Here is a 17923-nt window from a genome sequence, read left to right on the forward strand (position 1 = left end):
CAGGCTATTTGCATCTATGCATTGTCCCTTTAACTCTACCTATATGTACATATTACCTCAATTACCTCGACACCGGTGCCCCCGCAAATTGACTCTGTACCGGTTCCCCCTGTATATAGCCCCGCTATTGCTATTTACTGCTGCTCTTTAATTATTTCAAATTTTATCTCTTGCTTTTTTTAGGTATTTTCTTAAAACTGCATTGTTGGTTATGGGCTTGTAAGTACGCATTTCACTGTAAGGTTCTGTTGTGTTCGGCGCATGTTCGGCGCACATTCCACTGATTCCGCTCCAGTCATTACCACGAGCCCACCTCCTTTAACACACACACACACACACACACACACACACACACACACACACACACACACACACACACACACACACACACACACACACACACACACACACACACACACACACACTGCAAACATGGACACATCACTCTCCAAACTCATGATTCAAGTCTCCTCTCCTTAACCACTTCTTCTGCTCAGAAGCACAACACCGGGCAGGTACTCTACAGTCTACAACAGTGCAGTAGGTCCACTCAAACATGGAAATCAACAAACACGTACCTGTGTGTAGTAGAGGCTCAGGATAGAGTATTTTGGGTCAACAACGCTACTGGTTTATTTTTCATTTGAGGATTTCACTACATCAAACATTGCATCATTATTAGCCTATTGCATTGTCAGAATTCATATATTCCAGTTTTCATTCATGCAATATATGTAGGTCTCCCTTGTAAAAGAGGTATGTTGACCTCAATGGGACTTCTTGAATGAATAAGGGTTAAATAACACAATAACAATTCAGACAGAAATGGTGATAATGGGGTTTCTAAGGACATTTCCTTGTTTCAGGTAACAAACTGTGGTGGGCCGATGATGATTCAGCCCATCTGGGGACGGTGAACAAGAGAGACGGACGAAATCCTGTGGTTCTGAGGAATAAGACTAGCGGAGTGGTTCACATGAAGGTCTACGACAGGGAGGGACAGAGAGGTAAGGAACACACGTACACACACATTTATTTATGCACTTATCAATTCCAGAAATGTGACACCATGATGTACTACAGTACCTATAGTGCTCTGAATAACATTTCAGATTTTATCTGAGTAAAGATGTCCATGAAGCTAACAATGGTGTCCTATATCCTTATTAATACACAATTCACCATGGCCTTTCCAGGAAGGAACCCGTGTCAGGTGAACAATGGAGGCTGCTCCCAGCTCTGCTTCCCCACGTCAGAGAACACCCGCAGCTGCTCCTGTACTGTGGGCTACAGCCTTCGCACCGACCGCATGTCCTGTGAGGGTAAGACTGCAAGTCTGCTCTAACTAAATGTGCATCCCAAATAGCACCCTCATCCTAATATAGTGCAGTACATTTGACCAGAGCCCTATTGGCTCTATGGGCTGTTTAGGACACACAACCTAAGTGACCATGCAAGAAATGCATTGAGCAGTTCAGACCCCCTAGCATAAGAGTAACCACAAGGTCTGTGACATCAATTCACTGTTTCCAAATAAGTACTATAGAAACCTCTGTAATCATACAAAAACATACTTTGACTGTGATACAGTGCCTTGCGAAAGTATTCGGCCCCCTTGAACTTTGCGACCTTTTGCCACATTTCAGGCTTCAAACATAAAGATATAAAACTGTATTTTTTTGTGAAGAATCAACAACAAGTGGGACACAATCATGAAGTGGAACGACATTTATTGGATATTTCAAACTTTTTTAACAAATCAAAAACAGAAAAATTGGGCGTGCAGAATTATTCAGCCCCTTTACTTTCAGTGCAGCAAACTCTCTCCAGAAGTTCAGTGAGGATCTCTGAATGATCCAATGTTGACCTAAATGACTAATGATGATAAATACAATCCACCTGTGTGTAATCAAGTCTCCGTATAAATGCACCTGCACTGTGATAGTCTCAGAGGTCCGTTAAAAGCGCAGAGAGCATCATGAAGAACAAGGAACACACCAGGCAGGTCCGAGATACTGTTGTGAAGAAGTTTAAAGCCGGATTTGGATACAAAAAGATTTCCCAAGCTTTAAACATCCCAAGGAGCACTGTGCAAGTGATAATATTGAAATGGAAGGAGTATCAGACCACTGCAAATCTACCAAGACCAGGCCGTCCCTCTAAACTTTCAGCTCATACAAGGAGAAGACTGATCAGAGATGCAGCCAAGAGGCCCATGATCACTCTGGATGAACTGCAGAGATCTACAGCTGAGGTGGGAGACTCTGTCCATAGGACAACAATCAGTCGTATATTGCACAAATCTGGCCTTTATGGAAGAGTGGCAAGAAGAAAGACATTTCTTAAAGATATCCATAAAAAGTGTTGTTTAAAGTTTGCCACAAGCCACCTGGGAGACACACCAAACATGTGGAAGAAGGTGCTCTGGTCAGATGAAACCAAAATTGAACTTTTTGGCAACAATGCAAAACGTTATGTTTGGCGTAAAAGCAACACAGCTCATCACCCTGACCACACCATCCCCACTGTCAAACATGGTGGTTGGCAGCATCATGGTTTGGGCCTGCTTTTCTTCAGCAGGGACAGGGAAGATGGTTAAAATTGATGGGAAGATGGATGGAGCCAAATACAGGACCATTCTGGAAGAAAACCTGATGGAGTCTGCAAAAGACCTGAGACTGGGACGGAGATTTGTCTTCCAACAAGACAATGATCCAAAACATAAAGCAAAATCTACAATGGAATGGTTCAAAAATAAACATATCCAGGTGTTAGAATGGCCAAGTCAAAGTCCAGACCTGAATCCAATCGAGAATCTGTGGAAAGAACTGAAAACTGCTGTTCACAAATGCTCTCCATCCAACCTCACTGAGCTCGAGCTGTTTTGCAAGGAGGAATGGAAAAAAAATTCAGTCTCTCGATGTGCAAAACTGATAGAGACATACCCCAAGCGACTTACAGCTGTAATCGCAGCAAAAGGTGGCGCTACAAAGTATTAACTTAAGGGGGCTGAATAATTTTGCACGCCCAATTTTTCAGTTTTTGATTTGTTAAAAAGTTTGAAATATCCAATAAATGTCGTTCCACTTCATGATTGTGTCCCACTTGTTGTTGATTCTTCACAAAAAAATACAGTTTTATATCTTTATGTTTGAAGCCTGAAATGTGGCAAAAGGTCGCAAAGTTCAAGGGGGCCGAATACTTTCGCAAGGCACTGTAAATGTACTCTATGCATATTTATTTACAGTGTGTTAATCTTGGAATCCAGAACCACATATTGCGTGCACGCCATTAACATTTATGTTAGGTCATTCAGAAGTGACTAACAGTATGTTACAGTAATGGAATAATTTCTCTCCTACTCTGTAGGCATTGAGTCATTTCTGATGTACTCCATCCATGAGGGGATCAGAGGGATCGCCTTGGACCCCAATGACAACATGGAGGCTCTGATGCCCATTACTGGGACCCTGTTTGCTGTGGGGGTGGACTTCCATGCAGGTAGGTACCACCAGGGCCCATATTCACAAAGCGTCTCAGAGTAGGACTGCTGATCTCAGATCATAATAAATAAGAGTGGGGACACAGTCATTAACTACATCCCCTCAGTCAACAGTCAAACCTACAGTTCATTGATTTTAAGATCCCTTTATATTGTTCCCTGCATGACATCTTCCGCATCATACGTAAAACTTACTCCAAATGGCAGTTTGTAATCAAGAGAAAAATGGCGAGAGAAAGGGAGAAATAGAGGGATAGAGAGACGCAAAAAAATGAGAGAGAGAAAAACCTTTATTGTAGTATTCTCTCTAACCCTGTTGAATAATGGTTAGTGGTGCTGTTGAGGGCTGCACAGATGAAAGAGTAATAAGTCCATGTTAATAGAGACTCATGAGAAACACCAACCGTTTCACCACATGCCCCTGAACCAGGCCTGACACAAAGCAATTCCCCAGATATTGTATCAAATGAAGGTAACAAGGAAATGGTAATGGATTAACCCAATGGCTTGTGCTGGCATTTGTCATATAATGGGTTTTCTCTTGCATAATTCATGTTCTAAATATGGTGGATTTATTACACTGACAAGTGCTTGAACATGCACTGTCAAATTAATAAACTAAGGGCTAGTTATGCTTCATATACTGTATATGTTGCCACAACGCTCATTGATGACAACACCCATATAGGCCTACTGGGAAAGAGAAGCTTTATCTAGCACATGCACGCACAGTAGCATTGTAAGTGTTGCATAAAACCTTTGTTTACAAAAATATCACATGATTTAGAGATAAGAGTGGAGGGGAAAGCTGTTACCTGCCCACATTTGATAGAATAGGATCCCACTGGTTCAACAAACTGGTTGAATCAACATGGTTTCAATGCAATTTGTCAACGTATTGTGACATGGAAAACAAATCAAATTGTATTTGTCACATGCGCCGAATACAACAGCTGTAGTACCTTACAGTAAAATGCTTACTTACAAGCCCTTAAGTAACAAAAGTAACAAATAATTAAACAGCAGCAGTAAAATAACAATAATGAGGCTATATACAGGGGCACCGGTACAGAGTCAATGTGCAGGGGCACCGGTTAGTTGAGGTAATATATTTGTGTAGGTAGAGTTAGTGACACTGCATAGATAATAAACAGAGAGTAGCAGCAGTGTAAAAGAGGGGTCTGGGTAGCCATTTGATTAGCTGTTGAGGAGTCTTATGGTTTGGGGGTAGAAGCTGTGAAGAAGCCTTTTGGACATAGACTTGGCAGTATCGCTTTCTGTGCAGTCTATGACTAGGGTGGCTGGAGTCTTTGACAATTTTTAGGGCCTTCCTCTGACCGCCTGATATAGAGGTCCTGGATGGCAGGAAACTTGTGATGTACTGGGCCATACGCATTACCCTCTATAGTGCCTTGCGGTCGGAGGCCGAGCAGATTCCATACAAGGCAGTGATGCAACCCAGTGATGCTCTCGATGGTGCAGCTGTAGAACCTTTTTTGAGGATCTGAGGACCCATAGCCAAATCTTTTCAGTCTCCTGTGGGGGAATAGGCTATGTCGTGCCCTCTTCACGACTGTCCTAGTGTGTTTGGACCATAATGCTAACCACATTTCAACGTAGACAAACTTTGTTTAAAATACGTTGAATTTGTACCTCTTAAATAATGTCAGATCTTCAACAATATATAGAAGAAAAAATGTATCTATATACAGCTACTCTTTGTTCTTCCATCCAGGATTTTAACCAAACCCTGCTTAGCTATATTTGTCACTAAATATTACTAATGTGCTGTCATGAGAATGATTGTTGAGAGAGCTCCACTTAAAAACAAAATACTGTAGATTCATTGTTGCTATCAAAGTAATTTTACCAGAGCAAATGAAATGTGGCCATACTTTATCACTCATATACTCATCATCAATGATGTTATTTAGGCCTAAATAGTATTTGCAAAGTCATCAACATCTATTATTATAATTCAATCCAAAATTCAACTAAAAATAGACAACACAATAGGCCAAGGGTTTCAAGCTCTGATTAATCTCAAATGTAACTATATTTCGTGATATTGTTTTTGGTTGTCAACTTAGATTTCTGGTTGCGATGGAGACGTGAATCCAGCATATCAATTATTAATTTGTAATCCAAATGGAATTAAAGTCAGGTTAAGTCAGTGGCACAGATGGCACTATCCAAGCAGAATATAAATCTCCTGCAAATGTTGATATTTGGTTGCGTTTTCAACCAAACACAATTTTTAATATCAATTTTGAAGTACAATAAGTACCCTATTATCTTGTTGACAAGTTTACAAATGATAATGCGATTCACATCTCCAACTCAACCCCCAAAATAAATTAAAGAATGTAATTAAGCCAATGGTTCAGATGGAACATTTTGAGGTTACTGTAACTATAAATGTATTTTTATGTAGTTATATAAAGCGTGCATGTTCAAGATAGCATGCATAGGTCGTCGCAGGTCTGTGGAGATCTTCACAAATTATGTAATAATAATCGCATTGATCACTTGAACCATGTACTTTTAATGTAATCTCAACTGCAATCCAGATCATGTGGTTGTGCTATTAGATGAAGCACATTGAGGACACATTAATCGGTTGTATAAATAAACAACATACAGTATCTGACGTAGTCCCATTTGAACTTTTTCCTGTGCTTTGAAATGGTTGTCTAGAAAGTGCAGTGATAGACATTTGGGTGACAACTAAACCAGAAATCTGACATAGTTTTTCCATTGGAATTTGGTTGAAAGCCTGGTGATACACATTGGAAATTCATCTAACTTTTGGCTTTCTTTTTGAGTGGGTGAATATCGGTTGTAACCTCATTGATCAACGTCTCAACCAAATATTACCCAATTATCCAGGTTGAAATTACATGGTGTGTCCAGTGGGATGAAGGTTTGGCAGAAAATAAGTGTTGCAAGGCAGCAGTTCTCACAGTACGCAAAGCTCAAAGGAAGTGGATGTCAGAAATGTCTCAGAGACCCTGAATGTCAATGGTAATCTTGATGTGCGACAGCTTGCATTTTAGGAAATTAGGAAACTAAAGCTAAAAACTTAGGCTTTTGTGTGCATAAGGTCTTGGTTGCCCTCCCCTTTGCTGCTGATATACAGGTGACCATGCAAACACCCAGCTAAGCACAGAGTCAACCAGCAACAGCAGCGGTGGATAGCTCACACATACCATTTGCATATCATTATGAAGCAGGTCATTGGTGCGTAAAAAAGATGAAAGCCTTCCAGCTGGATCCTGTCACATGTAAGATATGTGTTAACGGAGTGTGAATTCTGTATAAACAGGAGGGTGCAAATAAACACATAACGCTGCCTATCCTCCCAACAACCTGGGCCCACTGAACTGACAGGCAAATAACGAAATGTACTTAAGGCTCTAAGGCTGGACTCGGAAATGAATGACTTTCTATTTCATCCTGTCGTATATGAAATAGAGTTATAATCAGAAAGGATCATAACATTTTAGATGCAATGTTTTACATATGCAATTTGTTTTCCAATAAAAGCTGGTATACAATAGCCTTTTCATGTCCCGATGTTGCATTTCAACAAGGAAATAAGGTCTGACTGGATATGTGAACAATAATCATAATTTACATCCCTATTTTGTGAAATGGAGCATGTAGTTGTAATAATAATAAGCTTACTTACATAAAAAACACTAACATTAATAGGGAGGCTATGTTATGTGCCTACATTTTCCACAATAGTACAAAAAGATCAGGTCCACACACTTGGAATTGAGGTGAAAATTATTACTGACGAGCTCAAGTCTACGCATGACTACTAAAGAATACCAAAAGTTTGCAGTCTATGCACCAACTTATATACTGTAGAATACCACAAGTGTGCAGTTCAGTTATTTTTCGTACTTTGTTTCTTACCATTCCACAGGTAATGACACAGTGTACTGGACAGACATGGGCCTGAACACAATCTCCAGAGCCAAGAGGGATCAGACCTGGAGGGAGGACATCATTACCACGGGCATCAGCAGGGTAGAGGGCATCGCAGTGGACTGGATCGCTGGTCAGTATCGTCTTCTGTAAAATGTACAAAATGTCCCTATATGGGCCTCTTAAAGTACCTCCATCAAACATTTCCTGAGATTTTATCTCGATGTGACTAACTTGTATAAATAACGGTATGCATTAAAACTATTGTAACACTGTTCTTTATACAACTCTAATACCAGTATCTTTATGTTCCTCCCACAGGTAACCTTTACTGGACAGACCATGGTTTCAACCTCATAGAGATTGCCCGTGTTAGTGGTGCCTACCGTTCAGTAGTCATCTCCGAGGGACTTGACCAACCTAGAGCCATCGCTGTTCATCCACAGAAAGGGTGTGTGTGTGTGTGTGTGTGTGTGTGTGTGTGTGTGTGTGTGTGTGTGTGTGTGTGTGTGTGTGTGTGTGTGTGTGTGTGTGTGTGTGTGTGTGAAAGATTAATGGGTAACAGACAAACAGTCACTAAGAACAGATAAAGTTGAAAATGGGCAGAGGAAATGGAAATGTTTTTGACCAGCAGGGAGTGAAATGAGTCAGACAGCCTTGACCACCTCCAGAAAGAGATCAAGATGTTGCTGGATAATAATCATTGGGTCATACTGGTGTTTCTGGACTGAAAATAGATCATGTAGCAGATGAAGGCCAACTGATGTCATTAGGCTTACCAGTAGGAACATGTCCCCTGCATTGATGTTTGTTTTGTGTAGTGCAGTCGGATTCATTTTAAGTTTGCCACTAAACTTTCATGATCTGGTGTTGACACGGTGTGAAATGCCTACTGTAAGAAGAGCTTTGTGGAGAACTAAATTGTAACAATATTTCACTTGCATAGCCTCTGATAACTTTGGTATCACATTAGATCACACAATTTGTCCTTTCAGATCTGTTCCAATTGTCCAACCAGTTGGATGTTAATAATGTTTCTGGGTTTGCCACTCTGCCCTCTATTTCTCTCTCTCCCCACCCTCTCGCTCTCTCCCTCTATCTATCACCCACCCTCTATCTATCTGTCTCAGGTATCTGTTTTGGACAGAATGGGGCCAGAGCCCCTGCATAGGTCGAGCCCGTCTAGACGGCTCCGATCAGGTCACCCTGGTCAACTCTGGCATTGCCTGGCCCAATGGGATCTCCATAGACTATGAGGTACAGTACCAGACACCTCCTGATCATACATGTCCTATTAGCTCTGATCCATCCACCTCATCCTAAAGTAATTTCATACCCGCATCCTAACCTCATCCTTCTTTGTGTGGATATAATGTACCCAATGTACCCCATAAGAGGATAGGGGGATAGTTTGGTGATGTGCATTTTCAAATTACTTTCCAGGAAAATAGATTATACTGGTGTGACGCCCGCACCGACAAGATAGAGAGGATCAACCTTGAGACGGGTGAGAGCAGGGAGATTGTACTGTCAGCGGCCAACGTAGACCTCTTTTCCGTGGCCGTGTTCGGAGCTTACATCTACTGGTCTGACAGGTAATTTAATATTTCCTTATATGCACACAGATTGGGCTGTAAAGTCTGATCATCTAACCTGGTATTAACCCTTCATCCCAGAGGTCTCAGTGTGGAGAACCTCAGCGGAGTATTTTTTACATGAGGGGCACCATATTTATGTAAATGTACTAGCATACCTCAATGTCATTATCAATGACATTTCTGTATGATAAAGTGCCATTGATAAGTACTTTTAAGAATCATAGAAGAATAAAAAAAAAAAAAAAAGTGTCCTTGATTACTTTTTAAAACTTTTCTCTCTCTCTCTCTCTCTGTCCTCAGAGCTCACTCCAACGGTTCTATCCGGCGAGGCTTCAAAAGTGAAGCCAGTGAGGCAGTCACCATGAGAAGTGGTCTCGGGGTCAACCTGAAGGATGTGACAGTCTTCAATACAGGCCGGGAGAAAGGTTAAGGTTTCAACTTAATGCTCCTTTTTGATTCTCACCAATCACCGTCATCAGCAGCATTGTTTCATTTCCTAATCTACAGTATGTATTGGTTAAAATCAATTGGGAGCCATCTAGCACAAGGGAAATACAAAACTGCAGTTACAGACAGTGCATGTATCGTACTATACACAAGTGACAACACTACCGTTCAAAAGTTTTAGAACACCTACTCATTCAAGGGTTTTTCTTTATGTTTACTATTTTCTACAGTGTAGAATAATAGTGAAGACATCAAAACTATGAAATAACACATATAGAATCATGTAGTAACGAAAAACAAATCCAAATATATTTTTTTATTTGAGATTCTTCAAATAGCCACCCTTTGCCTTGATGACAGATTTGCACACTCTTGGCATTCTCTCAACCAGCTTCACCTGGAATGCTTTTCCAACAGTCTTGAAGGAGTTCCCACATATGCTGAGCACTTGTTGTCTGCTTTTCCTTCACTCTGCGGTCAGACTCATCTCAAACCATCTCAATTGGGTTGAGGTTGGGTGATTGTGGAGGCCAGGTCATCTGATGCAGCACTCTATCACTCTACTTCTTGGTAAAATAGCCCTTACACAGCCTGGAGGTGTGTTTTGGGACATTATCTGGTTGAAAAACAAATGATAATCCCACTAAGCCCAACCAGATGGGATGGCGTATCGCTGCAGAATGCTGTGGTAGCCATGCTGGTTAAGTGTGTCTTGAATTAAAAATAAATCACTGACAGTGTCACCAGCAAAGCACCTCCACACCTCCACACCACCTCCTCCATGCTTTTCGGTGGGAAATACACACGCGGAGATCATCTGTTCACCCATACCATGTCTCACAAAGACACTGCGGTTGGAACCAAAAATCTCCATTTGGACTCATCAGACCAAAGGACAGATTTCCACTGGTCTAATGTCCATTGCTCGTGTTTCTTGGCCCAAGCAAGTCTCTTCTTAGGGCTCCCGAGTGGTGCAGCAGTCTAAGGCACTGCATCCTAGTGCAAGAGGTGTCACCCTGGTTCAAATCCAGGCTGCATCACATCCGGCTGTGATTGGGAGTGCCATAGGGCGTTGTCCGAGTTTGACCGGGTAAGGCAGTCATTTGTTCTTAACTGACTTGACTGGTTAAATAAATAGTGGTTTTCTTTGGAGCAATTTCACCACAAAGGCCTGATTCACACAGCCTCCTGAACAGTTGATGTTGAGATGTGTCTGTTACTGGAAATCTGTGAAGCATTTATTTGACCTGCAATTTCTGAGGCTGGTAACTCTAATGAACTTATCCTCTGCAGCAGAGGTAACTCTGGGTCTTGCTTTCCTGTGGCAGTCCTCATGAGAGCCTGTTTCATCATAGCGTTTGATGGTTTTTGCGACTGCACTTGAAGAAACTTTCAAAGTTCTTAAAATTTTCCCTATTGCCTGACCTTCATGTTTTAAAGTAATGATGGACTGTCATTTCTCTTTGCTTATTTGAGCTGTTCTTGCCATAATATGTACTTGTTTTTTTACCAAATGGGGCTATGGAGCTCTTACCAAATGGGTCTCTTCTGTATACCACCCATACCTTATCACAACACAATTTTTTGTCTCAAGCGTGTTAAGAAGGAAAGAAATTCCACAAATTGGGAGGAGGCACACCTGTTCATTGAAATGCATTCCAGGTGACTACCTCATTTATTTATTTATTTTATTTTACCTTTATTTAACCAGGTAGGCAAGTTGAGAACAAGTTCTCATTTACAATTGCGACCTGGCCAAGATAAAGCAAAGCAGTTCGACAGATAAAACGACACAGAGTTACACATGGAGTAAAAACAAACATACAGTCAATAATGCAGTATAAACAAGTCTATATACAATGTGAGCAAATGAGGTGAGAAGGGAGGTAAAGGCAAAAAAGGCCATGATGGCGAAGTAAATACAATATAGCAAGTAAAATACTGGAATGGTAGTTTTGCAATGGAAGAATGTGCAAAGTAGAAATAAAAATAATGGGGTGCAAAGGAGCAAAATAAATAAATAAATTAAAATTAAATACAGTTGGGAAAGAGGTAGCTGTTTGGGCTAAATTATAGGTGGGCTATGTACAGGTGCAGTAATCTGTGAGCTGCTCTGACAGTTGGTGCTTAAAGCTAGTGAGGGAGATAAGTGTTTCCAGTTTCAGAGATTTTTGTAGTTCGTTCCAGTCATTGGCAGCAGAGAACTGGAAGGAGAGGCGGCCAAAGAAAGAATTGGTTTTGGGGGTGACTAGAGAGATATACCTGCTGGAGCGTGTGCTACAGGTGGGAGATGCTATGAGGACCAGCGAGCTGAGATAAGGGGGGACTTTACCTAGCAGGGTCTTGTAGATGACATGGAGCCAGTGGGTTTGGCGACGAGTATGAAGCGAGGGCCAGCCAACGAGAGCGTACAGGTCACAATGGTGGGTAGTATATGGGGCTTTGGTGATAAAACGGATTGCACTGTGATAGACTGCATCCAATTTGTTGAGTAGGGTATTGGAGGCTATTTTGTAAATGACATCGCCAAAGTCGAGGATTGGTAGGATGGTCAGTTTTACAAGGGTATGTTTGGCAGCATGAGTGAAGGATGCTTTGTTGCGAAATAGGAAGCCAATTCTAGATTTAACTTTGGATTGGAGATGTTTGATATGGGTCTGGAAGGAGAGTTTACAGTCTAACCAGACACCTAAGTATTTATAGTTGTCCACGTATTCTAAGTCAGAGCCGTCCAGAGTAGTGATGTTGGACAGGCGGGTAGGTGCAGGTAGCGATCGGTTGAAGAGCATGCATTTAGTTTTACTTGTATTTAAGAGCAATTGGAGGCCACGGAAGGAGAGTTGTATGGCATTGAAGCTTGCCTGGAGGGTTGTTAACACAGTGTCCAAAGAAGGGCCGGAAGTATACAGAATGTTGTCGTCTGCGTAGAGGTGGATCAGGGACTCACCAGCAGCAAGAGCGACCTCATTGATGTATACAGAGAAGAGAGTCGGTCCAAGAATTGAAGCTGGTTGAGAGAATGCCAAGAGTGTGCAAAGCTGTAGTCAAGGCAAAGGGTGGCTATTTGAAGAATCTCAATTATAAAATATATTTAAATTTGTTTAACACGTTTTTGGTTTCTACATGATTCCATTTGTTTTATTTCATAGTTTTGATGTGTTCACTCTGTCTGCAATTTATAAAATACACTGCTCAAAAAAATAAAGGAACACTTAAACAAGACAATGTAACTCCAAGTCAATCACACTTCTGTGAAATCAAACTGTCCACTTAGGAAGCAACACTGATTGACAATACATTTCACAGTCAACACTGGACAGTCTGTGGTGCAACGTGGCGTTGGTGGATGGAGCGAGACATGATGTCCCAGATGTGCTCAATTGGATTCAGGTCTGGGGAACGGGCGGGCCAGTCCATAGCATCAGTGCCTTCCTCTTGCAGGAACTGCTGACACACTCCAGCCACATGAGGTCTAGCATTGTCTTGCATTAGGAGGAACCCAGGGCCAACCGCACCAGCATATGGTCTCACAAAGGGTCTGAGGATCTCATCTCGGTACCTAATGGCAGTCAGGCTACCTCTGGCGAGCACATGGAGGGCTGTGCGGACCCCCAAAGAAATGCCACCCCACACCATGACTGACCCACCGCCAAACCGGTCATGCTGGAGGATGTTGCAGGCAGCAGAACGTTCTCCACGGCGTCTCCAGACTCTGTTACATCTGTCACATGTTCTCAGTGTGAACTTGCTTTCATCTGTGAAGAGCACAGGGCGCCAGTGGCGAATTTGCCAATCTTGGTGTTCTCTGGCAAATGCCAAACGTCCTGCACGGTGTTGGGCTGTAAGCACAACCCCCACCTGTGGACGTCGGGGCCTCATACCACCCTCATGGAGTCTGTTTCTGACCGTTTGATCAGACACATGCACATTTGTGGCCTGCTGGAGGTCATTTTGCAGGGCTCGGGCAGTGCTCCTCCTTGTACAAAGGCGGAGGTAAGGGTCCTGCTGCTGGGTTGTTGCCCTCCTACGGCCTCCTCCACGTCTCCTGATGTACTGGCCTGTCTCCTGGTAGCGCCTCCGTGCTCTGGACACTACGCTGACAGACACAGCAAACCTTCTTGCCACAGCTCGCATTGATGTCCCATCCTGGATGAGCTGCGCTACCTGAGCCACTTGTGTGGGTTGTAGACTCCATCTCATGCTACCACTAGAGTGAAAGCACCACCAGCATTCAAAAGTGACCAACACATCAGCCAGGAAGCATAGGAACTGAGAAGTGGTCTGTGGTCACCACCTGTAGAACCACTCCTTTATTGGGGGTGTCTTGCTAATTGCCTATAATTTCCACCTGTTGTCTATTCCATTTGCACAACAGCATGTGACATTTATTGTCAATCAGGGTTGCTTCCTAAGTGGACAGTTTGATTTCACAGAAGTGTGATTGACTTGGAGTTACATTGTGTTGTTTAAGTGTTCCCTTTATTTTTTTGAGCAGTGTATGTATATATATATATATCACACTAGCACTTCTAATTTTGGCACTACAGTAAAAATGATCATAACAATGATAACTTCATAGCCGTGAAACTAAGTGGAAAGTAAACGGATGTAGAATAAGTCTTGAACACAGTGTTTGTCTCTGCCACAATAGGTACCAACCCATGTGCCAGGAGCAACGGAGGCTGTCAGCAGCTCTGCTTTCACCTGGGTAGCGGACGTAGGACTTGTTCCTGTGCCCATGGCCACCTGGCAGAAGATGGCTTCGCCTGTGAGCGCTACGAGGGCTACCTGCTCTATTCTGAGAGAACCCTACTGAAGAGCATCCACCTCTCAGACGAGAGCGACCTCAACTCACCCGTCCAGCCCTTCGAGAGGCCCGCCTACTTCAAGAATGTCATAGCGCTGACCTTTGATTACCGCCAAAAAAACGGTGGAGGGACCAATCGCATCTTCTTCAGCGACATCCATTTTGGGAATATCCAGATGATTAATGACGACTGGACAGGACGATCTGTCATAGCTGAAAGTGAGTGCTGTTTTTTTTTATAGTTTTGGATTTATGTTTTATATTTTGAATTTAATGCATGTCTGTTTATTTACAGGTGTGCATATATGTTTATGCCTTACAGAACACATATTTGTATGAGTTTGAAGTACATTCATTTTTTCCCTCAAAATATTGATCTTGTTGTAATGCACCCAGCAAACCAAAATTGGGTCTGTAAAGGTTCCCAGAACATTCATTATATCACGGCAAATGTTCTCATGGCACAAACAGTGTCCAGTCATGCCAATAGTCTCTGATTGCGGCCCACAATTCGGGGTGTTCCTGCATGTCTGCAGGAACCCCCCTCGAGGATCCCATTGGTTCCTGCATGAACGCCCCTCCTCGAGCATCCCATTGGTTAGTGCATAAACGCCCCCCATCGAGCACGCCATCTTCATGCTTGTGAGTCTTTTGATACACTACATTTATTCCTGATTGTCTATGCAATTAAAATGTGGGTCAAAAGGGCAAAAAAAAGTATTATCAGCTTTTCAGTGGTGAAGTAAAGTACCATTGTGCAAGCTAGCTACCTTTCCCATTTGCTGTTTACTGGAGTCCTAGTTAACTAACTAGCTAGCACCCACTAATGCCTGGAGAACAGTGCCTGACAGGCAGGAGAAAAGGACACTGTCCACCGTTGCCCTAGCTAGCTGGCTACCGTTGCCCTAGCTAGCTGGCTACCGTTGCCCTAGCTAGCTGGCTACCGTTGCCCTAGCTAGCTGGCTACCGTTGTCACCTCTTTTTCTGTGGATTTATCTCCGGTTGGCATCCAACGTTATGTTGCATTACCGTCACCTACTGTACTGTAGCGCTCCCGCCTGTGTACCCGGAGTCCTAGCTAAACGTTTTCCTGATTGATCATAATTAGACTGAGAAAACCCCCCACAATACCACATATATCCACTGGTTGTGCAGAGGTTTAATGATCTGGCTGCAAAGCTGAAGATTATTATTATTATTATTACAGGCTCAGATATAATCTACTAACAGAGATGTCTTTTGTTTGTCCAGATTTATAAATCCAGTCTGAAATGCAGAATTCAGGCTAACTGTAAAAAATAAAACATTGTGTATAAATTGACTGTTAAACTTCAAAAACGCACCCGATATAATTCTTACTTTAGGATGCTTGATATGGTCCCTCCCTGTCTTATTTGTATTATCTGAAAAGCAAAAGTTATCCTAGATCAGAACTCATAGTTTTGGATAGTGGAAGTACGCAGCATCTAAAGAGGATGGGTGAAGTGATGGTGAATAACCCAGTTACCAGTATTTCCCTGGGTTACTTATGTCTATGAAGGCAAAGAAGGAATCATGGCATTCCTACAGTGCCTTCAGAAAGTATTTACACCTCTTGACTTTCCACATGTTGTGTTACAGCCTGAATTTTAAATACATTAAATTTAGATGTTTTGTCAGTGGCCTACACATAATACCCCATAATGTCAAAGTGGAAGTATGTTTTTCAAAATGTTTACAAATTAATTCAGTTAAAAGCTGAAATGCCTTGAGCCTATAAATAAGTTCAGGAGTAAAAATGTACTTAACATGTCACATAGTAAGCTGCATGAATTTTGAATGACTACCTCATTGGTGTACCCCACACATACAATTAGGTCCCTCAGTCGAGCAGTGGATTTGAAACACAGATGAATCCACAAAGACTAGCGAGGTTTTCCAATGACTCACAAAGAATGGCACCTAATGGTAGATGGGTAAACATAAATAAAGAAGATCCAATACAACTCATTACTGAGTACCACTCTCCATATTTTCAAGCATAGTGGTGGCTGCATCATGTTATGGGCATGCTTGTAATTGTTAAGGACTGGGGAGTTTTTCAGGATAAAAAAGAAACGTAATGGAGCTAAACACAGGCAAAATCCTGGAGGAAAAACCTGGTTCAGTCTGCTTTCCACCAGACACTGGGATAATAATTCACCTTTCGGGAGGACAATAACCTAAAACACAAGGCCAAATCTACTTGAAAATCTATGGTAAGGCCTGAAAATGGTTGTCTAGCTATGATCAACAACCAACTTGACAGAGCTTTAAGAATTTTGAAAATATGTTGGCAAATGTTGCAAATCCAGGTGTGGAATGCTCTTAAGAGATTTACCCAGAAAGACTGTAATCACTGCTGAAGGTAGTTCTACATAGTATCGACTCAGGGGTGTGAATACTTATGTAAATTAGATTTCTGTATTCCATTTACAATAAAAGTGCAAAAATGTCTAAACATGTTTGTCACTTGTCATTATGAGGTGTTGTGTGTAGATGGGTAAGAAAATAATTCCATTTTGAATTCAGGCTGTAACACAACAAAATATGGATAAATAAAGTGTTAAACATATGGTTGTTTGTGTATGATTTAAATTATGTTCAAATGTCCTATGAATTAAATGTAAATGCCATGTGTGACTCTATCACCTTGTAGTCAGTCCTAAAATCCAAATTCTTTAAATGTTCTGAGGACTTCCAAGACAAGGTCAAATGTACTGTATATTGCGTGTATGTCAATGGAATATTATGTTAAACCTAAAACAAATGTGCTATGAACATCATAAAAACTGGCTTATTTGGACATTGTGTGAATGTTCTGTGCAACTTCCATGAATATCACAAGAATAGTCTTCCAACATCCCAGACATCTCTTGTAATGTACCCACACTGTTACCACAACCTAATTAAATGTTTTGGGAACCTTTAAAGAACTCAAAGGCTGTTCTGTCAACATTCTTGCAACATCAAAGGAGTGTTTTGTGCATGTTATTTGAATGTCAGCACAACTGGACAGTTTTAGTGTTTTGGGAACCTATCTTCTGTTATATCCCCATAATGAAATGTTTTAGGAACTTTTAAAGAACATAACATGTTTTGTTTTGGGAATGGTCTTGTAACATCAGGTGAATGTTTTTTGCACCCTTAAAGAAACATTGTCTATTTTGTACCCACAATGTTCCCACCAGACTGTTCCCACAACCTAATGAAGCATTCTGTGAACCGCTAAAGAACAGATCAAATGTGTTGTGGGGACATTCTTGCAATATTAGGCAAATGTTTTATGCAAACGTATAATCATCAGCATGACTGGACAGTTTTTGTGTTCTGAAAACATTTGCCACAACCTAACGAATGTTCTGGGAACTTGCACAGAACAAAATGTGGTTTGCTGGGAAAACATTGCTGCTACTGTACATTGTGTAATTGCATTACCTGGAAATCTAATGATAACTTTTGGGGAATGTTCTTTGGTGGTTGTTGCAGATGTTGTGCATTTTTGGGAATTTTAGGAGAACATTACAAGGATATTTAATTTCAAACATTAAAAAAAATGTTATTAAAAACATTTTTTTAATGTTTTTGGGATGTTATCATTCTAATGTTACATAA

General features: G+C 41.5%; 1 protein-coding gene across 1 annotated transcript in view; it reads left to right on the forward strand.

Annotated features, from left to right (window-relative positions):
- Window positions 1-17923, forward strand: part of lrp1bb (low density lipoprotein receptor-related protein 1Bb) — a 297890-nt gene that overhangs the window by 181085 nt on the left and 98882 nt on the right. Inside the window, exons 33-41 of the mRNA XM_031802153.1 lie at window positions 867-1007; window positions 1197-1322; window positions 3370-3501; window positions 7437-7571; window positions 7760-7889; window positions 8569-8695; window positions 8882-9033; window positions 9337-9461; window positions 14135-14509. Of these exons, the coding sequence (XP_031658013.1) occupies window positions 867-1007; window positions 1197-1322; window positions 3370-3501; window positions 7437-7571; window positions 7760-7889; window positions 8569-8695; window positions 8882-9033; window positions 9337-9461; window positions 14135-14509 (1443 nt within the window). The remainder of the gene's footprint in view (window positions 1-866; window positions 1008-1196; window positions 1323-3369; window positions 3502-7436; window positions 7572-7759; window positions 7890-8568; window positions 8696-8881; window positions 9034-9336; window positions 9462-14134; window positions 14510-17923) is intronic.

Source organism: Oncorhynchus kisutch, linkage group LG2, assembly GCF_002021735.2.
Source record: "Oncorhynchus kisutch isolate 150728-3 linkage group LG2, Okis_V2, whole genome shotgun sequence".
Classification (NCBI taxonomy): domain Eukaryota; kingdom Metazoa; phylum Chordata; class Actinopteri; order Salmoniformes; family Salmonidae; genus Oncorhynchus; species Oncorhynchus kisutch.